The sequence below is a fragment of the Lathamus discolor genome, chromosome 1 (genome assembly GCF_037157495.1).
Source record: "Lathamus discolor isolate bLatDis1 chromosome 1, bLatDis1.hap1, whole genome shotgun sequence".
Lineage (NCBI taxonomy): Eukaryota > Metazoa > Chordata > Aves > Psittaciformes > Psittacidae > Lathamus > Lathamus discolor.
The window spans coordinates 70,546,190-70,554,074 of NC_088884.1; the positions used below are offsets into that span (position 1 = coordinate 70,546,190).

General features: G+C 48.5%; 1 protein-coding gene across 8 annotated transcripts in view; it reads left to right on the top strand.

Annotated features, from left to right (window-relative positions):
- RBFOX2 (RNA binding fox-1 homolog 2) overlaps window positions 1–7,561 on the top strand; it is a 173,801-nt gene extending 166,240 nt beyond the window's left edge. For all 8 annotated transcript variants that reach the window (XM_065679213.1, XM_065679171.1, XM_065679166.1 and 5 more), the window contains 2 exons: window positions 296–368; window positions 1,434–7,561. In XM_065679213.1, coding sequence (XP_065535285.1) covers window positions 296–368; window positions 1,434–1,488 — 128 coding nt within the window. In that variant the 3' untranslated portion in view covers window positions 1,489–7,561. The remainder of the gene's footprint in view (window positions 1–295; window positions 369–1,433) is intronic.
- Window positions 7,562–7,885: the final 324 nt, after the last annotated feature.

The following is a 7,885-nucleotide window of genomic DNA, read 5'->3' on the forward strand; positions in this document are numbered from 1 at the left end:
GTCACTTCGAAAGTGCTGACCTCTTTCCTACAGGTGGAGCTCATGGCTTCTGCCACATTCCTCCTCGCAGGCTGTTCTCTGGCCCATCTCGTATGATGCATGGCAGCATGCCCATAGGATCTCTTTGAAGAGGGGCTGCCTGCGTGTGTGTGCATGTATGCATACATGTGTGTAGAAGGGCATGCAGCTTCCTCCATTGCCTGTGGTCAGACAGCTGGTTTCTCTGCCCCTCTGAAGTGACTTTTTTTCTCTCTTTTTTTTTTTTATTTTATGTATCTTTTCTCCCTCTCTTCAGTTATGGCAGGGTGTACACAGCAGATCCGTACCATGCCCTTGCCCCTGCCGCTAGCTACGGAGTTGGCGCTGTGGTAAGTGGGATTTTCTTTCTTGTGCTGTTTCTCATTTCCAGCTTGGGCTATCAGATAATGAAACTTCACCCAGAAAAACCTTTTTTTGGTGGAGGAGGTCCTTAGTTATTCTTCATTTATATGTTTTTGTGTGTGCACTAGGAAAGGAGCCAGTTGTAGGAGACCAGTTATTACTTGGTCTTGCATGTCACCTACTGCCAAGGAGACTAGAAATACCAGGAGCCAGAACATTGTTGGTGAATCAGTAGAAATTTATCAAGGTGATAATATAGAAAAAAAAATGAGCAATAGTTAGAGATGCAGGACACCATTTTCATTAAAGGCTCGTGTTGCTGTTGAGATACCAGTTCTAGGAAGCAAGGGAGTAAGTTGTTCTCATGACATTTTGCAGCAGAGCTGCTCCACGTGGTTCCCTCTTCCTCTAGTGGAGGGATGCGGTGTCCTGCCTGCCAGCAGTAGTTACACAAAGATGGGAATGAGGTATGCTGGCATTGGAGGGGAGTGGAGGAGCTTGCTGAAAACACATGCCTGCCCATCTGCTAGCCAGCGCAGTATCTGTGGTGTAGCAAAGGCTGGAATACAAATGTGTTCAGAGAAAAAGACATCTAAATATAGATATCTGCAGTGTAGCACCTCCATTAGAGCATCAGCTCATCTAGATTCTCTTCAGGGTCAGTGAAAGGAAAGCAGGTACTTCTAGGATACCAGTCATCCTGTCTATTTTAGACTTTTAAGGTGAGGTGAAGCATCCTAGAAGTCCTGGTCTGTGCTGTCTACAAAGACAGCCTGGGCCAGAGATAAGGACTCATGAGTCCCCTCTCTGGTACTGAGCTCCCTTTGAGCAAGACTTGCCAAACTTCACCTCCAGCTGGCTGGCCACGAGCATGTCCTCCTGAGCCATGTCTTTGGTTTTGCAGGCAAGGTTCTCCTCTCTTGCTTCTTTGAGGTGCTGATGGTGGCAGGTCCATGCCTGGACACATCCCTTAGTCCTTCGGGTGCTGTCCTGAGTATTTCTTCCCAGTTCTTCTCCTAATAACCTCTTCTTTTCTCACTTAATTTCTACAGGCGAGTTTATACCGAGGTGGCTACAGCCGATTTGCCCCCTACTGAAGTGACGTGAGCCCCCTGCAAGTGGGACAGCCCCCCCAGTTCATGAGGCCTGGCTATTGCAATATTTACTAGTAGAGGAACTCTATAGCAAGACGAGGAGGAAAAACAAAAACAAGACAAAAAAAAAAACAACAAAGGAGAAAATACTTTTTTATACCTCACTATGTTCTTTGAATATGTATTTTTTTTTCCTTTAAATTTCTGCCTTTAATTCTTTTGTTCCAAAGATTGTGCTTTTTTTTTTTTTCTTTTTTCTTTTTTTTTTTCTTTTTTTTCTGTTTTTGGTTTTTGTTTTTTGGGGTTTTTTTAACTGTGGTAAAAATAATGCATTTCCGTGTCTGTATGTTGGTGCATAGCTTATCCTACCAATCACGGAAAAGGCAATTAGTGATAAGGAAAGCTGTTGGAAACTGATATCATGCAGTTAATGAGGAACACGCAGACAGAGTTACTTCCCTGGGTCTGGTGCTTGGTGCCTGTGAGACAGGAGAACGTGAGAGAGAAGTCTCCACCTGCCGTGCTTCTGGTCTGCAGAAGGAAGCACTCTGTGGCTGTGGCTGGGACCTAAGTGCTGGTGGGAAGTAGACATTTATGTTTGGAAATATGGGGGAAATGCAGAGACTTTCCTCATTTTTATCACCATCTGACACGCACAGGTTTGGGACAGTTTCAGCAGTGTCAGGATTCTAGACGTGGCAAGAGAAGACTTCCTCAACCTGCCCAAAGACTTTGGCTGTTACCTGCTGTATAGGGGACAAGACTTTGAAGGGAGTTTCTGATGAGGATGATCTTTCCCACACACCCCCCACATATTCTAGCTGATTGTTGTCCGTTGCTGGTGGCTGTAATTCCCTTAGTTTTCCTTCCTCCTTTTTGAGATCTTTCTCCCTTGCTGTCCCTTTCCTCCCCTTCATTCTTCGAGGAGTGGCAGATGCAGTGCGGCATCACAGAGAGAGCCTCTGTTGTGGACAGCAGGTGGTTAAGCTTGCAGAGGGTGAAGCGCGTGCAGCCTCGCAGAAGAACCATGCTCCGATGCACCGAGGTCCAGCGTGCAAGGTCTCTCCTCCTGTTCATCTTGGGATGCGTAGGCGCCTCTGCAAGTAATCTGTTTCAAATAACATGAGTGAGGAAACACAAGTCGTGTATAAGCTGCTTGAGGCGAGGGGCAAGCATGTGGGTTTGTGTGGGGGAAGAGGGTCTTTTACATCTAAACCCAATCCTGAAGCAGTTTTGTTTCTGTCAGGAGTTTTAAGGGGAGGCAGAAGCAGTTTGTGCAAGCTCTGAATTCATAGGAACTTCCCACCATGAGCTATTTCAGGCCCTTACATAGTTGCGTTGGAGCCCCTGAGTCTGTTTTGCCCAGCGTCTCATAGAAAGTTGTCTACCTGGTCTGCTGAGTCCCTATAGACACTACACATTAGAAAATTTAGAATCAGAGACTATTGAGCAGAAGGCTCCACGACTCCCAAGACCATCTCCCTTCTGCTCTCGTGGACGGTGATTTCACTGTGTTTCAAAGTCAGCATTCTTGGATGACCGTGTGAGCTGTGCTGTGATGAGGAGCTGCTTCTCTCCAGACCTCCCTGCTCAGCTGCTGGCTCCTAGAGTGCCCCCAGTAACCCCATGCTCAGAGGCAGGGTCTCTTAACCACACGGCAGAGGAATGCAGAAGCATGGTTTGATTAGGCTGCCTCGATGGGTACTGGGGTGAGTTCACTGCCCACAGAAGGACTGCTTGGAGTGTGGGTTTGTTGGTGGAGACTCTCCAACTCCTGTCATGCACCGGCTGCTCCATCCACTGCTGACACCAGCGTAGGAAACCTCCTGCGTTTAACACTAAGCGATGTCGACAGGCAGAGCTCCCAGGGAGGTGTCCTGGCCCAGCCACGCACAACCATGAATTTCTTTGCTGTTTCCCCAGCGATACGCGTGTCCTCTCTGTGTGTGGCAGAGAGGAGGCACCTCGAATGGGAAGAATGGGGAAGCCATTAGTTAAGCTAGAGACCCTGAAGCTATTGATTCTCTGGAGGAATAGCTAGATAAAGGGGACACCAAACTGCCAGCCTGTTGGCCACCTTTTGGGTTTTTTTTTTTTTTTCCTTTCTGGTTTTATTGTTGGGTTTTAAACTTTTTTTGTTTTCCAAGCCAAAGTTTGGTTTGTTGCTGTTATGACAATTTTGTTGTTGTTTGTATATAAATATTTTAGTTAGCTTGAAAATGGGGAGGGGGGAACAGCGTGTTGGGGCTTTCACAAACTCTAGGAAATGAGGGGCACTCAGGGTGTCCAGGGGCTTTTACTGCCTGAGTTTGGGGTAGGGGGGAGTGAGGACTGGTGGGAGAAATAGTCATATTCAAGGGGAGCCGTTTCCACCGCAGGGCAGCCAGGGGACTTCCGCAGCAGAAGTCTCTGCTGGTCTTGTTCTACCTACCTGTGAGCAGAGGGGCTGTGTGAGGCCATCTCTTCCCTCGCCTGCAGGCATTTCTGGTGCAGCAGGCTGCGAGCAGGAGGAGCACAGCTTGTGGAGCCCAGCAGTGGTGGTTGCTCATCCCTCTGCCTCTTTTCCTACCTTTCAGTTCAGCTGGTTCTGACTGCCCCAGTGCCCTCCCCTGCCCTGGCAGTGCTGCCTGCAGTCCCCCCTGCCCCTTGGCCTCTCTGGGAGTAGGGAGGCCAGCCCCGTTTCTGCCTCCGAGCAGAGTCTATGCATGGCAGCTTCAGCCCTCCCGAGGATGTTAGGAGAGTGAGGGGTTTAGTGCAGAAGCGCCCAACCTTTGCAGGGCTGTAGTCCTTTGTTGTATGATCTGTGAGAAATACCTGCTCTAGACCATCCAGCCTGATTTCTCCTGTATCCGAGCCCAGCCTGCTCCGGTCGCTCTCTGCCAGGCTTCTCCAGTGCATTAGCCAGCCAGTGTCTCCTTGGCTCCATAGTTAATGCTGCAGGATGCCCACTGAGGCAGCTCGCTGGTATCCCAGTTTGCTGCTCTCAGCAGTAGGCTGCAGAGGGGATGCTGGGATGCTTGCACCGCTGGAGGCTGGAGGGAGCTCACTGGTTCCAGGTCTCCAGAGCACCGGACCTCCCAGAAACTTGCATGCCAGCTGGAATTTTGAGTGAGTGTTGGGCCATGGTGGGAGAGCTCTTCAGCCTTTCTTCCCTCTTGGCAAACAACAACTCTGGTTTCACTCAGATATGTTATGAACTGGTTTGATATGCATTCAGAGTAACCAAGCCGTGGCTATATCCATCTTCTAAAGAAGTGAGGACAAAGCCTTTATCTCCCTATGCAAAATTAATTACACTTAATGAATTAATGAATTAAACTGGGCCCTGGCTTATTTGACCGATGGCAGCTAGTGCTTGCCCTGAGATGGGTCTGCAGCCACATGTCCCTTGCAGGGCAGGGCTTGGCTTTCCGAGGGAAACCGCACAGGCAGCCTGGCAAATAACTTGCTACGTGTCACCCTCTAGTCTGGTGGCATCTGGGATTCCTCTTGATGTAGAGGAAAAGATGTTTCCTTAAGTGTTGCTGTTTGTACTGTCTTGCAATAGGTCTGGCCAGCACATGATATTATACTGATAAAATTTTGGATTGAAGAGTTGATTTATTTAATATGCTGGTCTGTCTTTCCTTGTGGGTACAGTTGTGCTGGTACAAAGATGACTTCTGCTGGTATAGCGTATTCTCTACTGGGAATAAGTTATATTGATACCCAGCATGTTAACAAACCGTTGTTGCTGTCCCTGTGCTAGGGAGGCTGCACTGCTGTAGGTGGGTTAGCTTTTCTAAGTAAAGCCATGATGGGACCTGGAGACAAACGGGGAGCTCAGTATGAGCCTGCTAGAGCCAGCTTCTCCCAGGTTAAGCAGTTACGTGGATGCTGTGTCATGAGTTCAGATTGACAAAGCCATGTTTCAAAATAGCTGTGGCTCGGCTGTTTCAGTGCCCCAGAGAGAGCAGACTTGCCCACCAAGAAGAGCACTAGCTCAGGAGGCCAAGAGCTGCGTTTTGGGCTGGGCTCTGTCGGTTATCCTCAAGGGTCATCGTGGAGCAGTCATGTTGCTACTCTAGACCTCACTTCCCTATCCCTAAAGCGAAGTGAAAGTATATCCACTGTTCTCAGCCATTTTGAGATCAGATGTGAAGGGCACAGCGAGAACTGGGGAGGGTTACGTGAATAGCTGGCTTATTGAAACGGTTAATGAAATGATTTCCTTGCCCCAAAAGAGAGCTGGCTGCTGGGGTTTCAGTTCCAGCGCACATAGCTTCACAGCAGCAGGGAATGCAAAGCTGAGCCTCCGAGCTCCCACCCATCCCTATGTGTACCTTCCCATCCCAGCCCAAAGGAGGAGGCAAGTGGAGAACGGGTTTGGGGAGCACTTAGGAATTCAGTAGAGGGAAACCCAAACACCAGCTCTGGGGAGCGCCTTTGCCGAGTCTAGCTCCAAAGGGAAAGCAGCGGGCACAGCCAGCCTGCTGCTGTGGCCCTCCAGCCTGGCAGGGTCAGGGGAACGCTGTCTTTGGTGCAGAGGGGTGATTTTTCAAGTGTGTTACCTGTTTGCACTGTTTCGATATAGGAGGCGGGGGGGAATAAAAAAACCCAATCTAGTGAACAAGATGAACATCCAATGTAAACTTCCTTGTGTTTTTATTTTGACATGCTCTTGGGAAATGTCAAACATTTTGTAGTATACACCAGTGAGACTTGATTCCTTGTTGCATAAAACACTATTTTTGGTGATGTTAATGTCTGAAAAGCCCCTTCCCTCCACCCCCACCTCATTGATTGCCCTCTCTGCCCTCCAACCCTGGTTAAACTTCTCTTCTACAGTAAAAACTCCAGCCAACAAGGCAAGCAGGAGTCTGGTAGCCAGAGCGTGAAATGGGGCCCTTGGCAAACAGGCTCTGGGGCTTCCCACGCTGCCTCTTGACTCGTGGTAGAGCAAGAACACATCAGCCAAAACCCCTTGCCTGATTTCACCAGGAGATTGCTGGTGTCCGAAGCCGTCCACCCGCACATTGCCTTGGCTGGCAGTCAGCAAAGTGCCGGCTCATCTTAGGAATGGATTTGCTTTTTTACTCTTCTTTTTGTTTGCTTGCTTGTTCTCAAGTGGGTCAGTAAATCTCTTGCCAGCTTCCCAGCTCGCTGCTGCTGGAGGGGTTTGTTGCTTCCCCAAGGAAGGAATTCCTTACAGAATTTGGGCCTCTCCCACATCAGTAATCTCAGTTTTGGTTATGTTTTTCTAGTGATTCTTTTCCTACTCACAGTATTTTGTGTGTGCGCGTGATGTAGTTTCGGCAGCTCGATTCGGCTGCGTTATCAAGTGACGAGATAATCCTCTCTTACCCCAGGGGATGTGATTTGGGTTTGGGTTTTTTCCTTTATTTTTTTTTTCTTTCCTTTTTTTTTTTTTCTTTTTCTTTTTTTATATGATAAATCCCGCTTGTAAATAGCTGGAGCTAAAACCTGGGGCTGATAGCAAATGAGAACCAGGGCTGTAGAGTGATACGGAGCTGGTGGAGTATTTTACTGACCTCACAGGCTGATCTACTTGAGACTTGGAGACGTGTAGTGCGAGGCTGAGATGCCGCAGCACCTCCAATGGCAGCGACGGACTTGCCCCTTCACGCGGTCTCCCCAGCACCTCCCATTGCCAGGTACCGCCGGGGAACAGGATGTGTCCCGAGTGGGATGCATTCCCTTCCCCTCGATCATTTCCTAGGACGCCCGAGCCGCTTGCCCAGGGTCCCATTTCCCTGCTGACTCTGGAGAAGCAGTATCTGCATCCCAGGGCTTTGTGACAGCCTCTAACTTCCCGCCCTCCCTCGTTAAGTATCATATTGTATAGTAGCTTTCAGACCATACAGTATTCATTGGGTTATTCCTATTATTATCAAGTAGCTGGAATTGTGAAGGTCGGAGTAGTTAGATCTTTAGCTTTTATTCCTTTTTTTTGTATTACTATCCATGTGTATAAATTATTGATCATGTTGCTGGCTTTTATAAACTCTAAGCAAGGGGGGAAACCCTTCCTAACCCTTTGCAAATGGTAATGAAGCACTGTTTTTAAATAAAAGAGAGAAACACCAGTCTGCTGGCTCCCATGTGTTGTCTGTTTTTCAGTGCATCTGGATGAATTTTGCTGGTTTACGTCCCTAGCAGGTAAAACACAAAGAAAGGGAGGCTGGTGTGGAGAATGAGAATGACAGCATCTTCTTAACAGTGATAAAGGGCAAAGCCTTGGAGCAGGTTGCCCAGAGGGTTGGTGGATGCGCCATCACTGGAGATACTCAAGGCCGGATGTGGTGCTGAGCAGTCTGATCTACTTGAAGTTGCTCATTGCAGGGGGTTGGAGTAGATGCCCGTTGAAGGTCCCTTCCAACCCAAACCATTCCGTGATTCTGTGAAGGGCA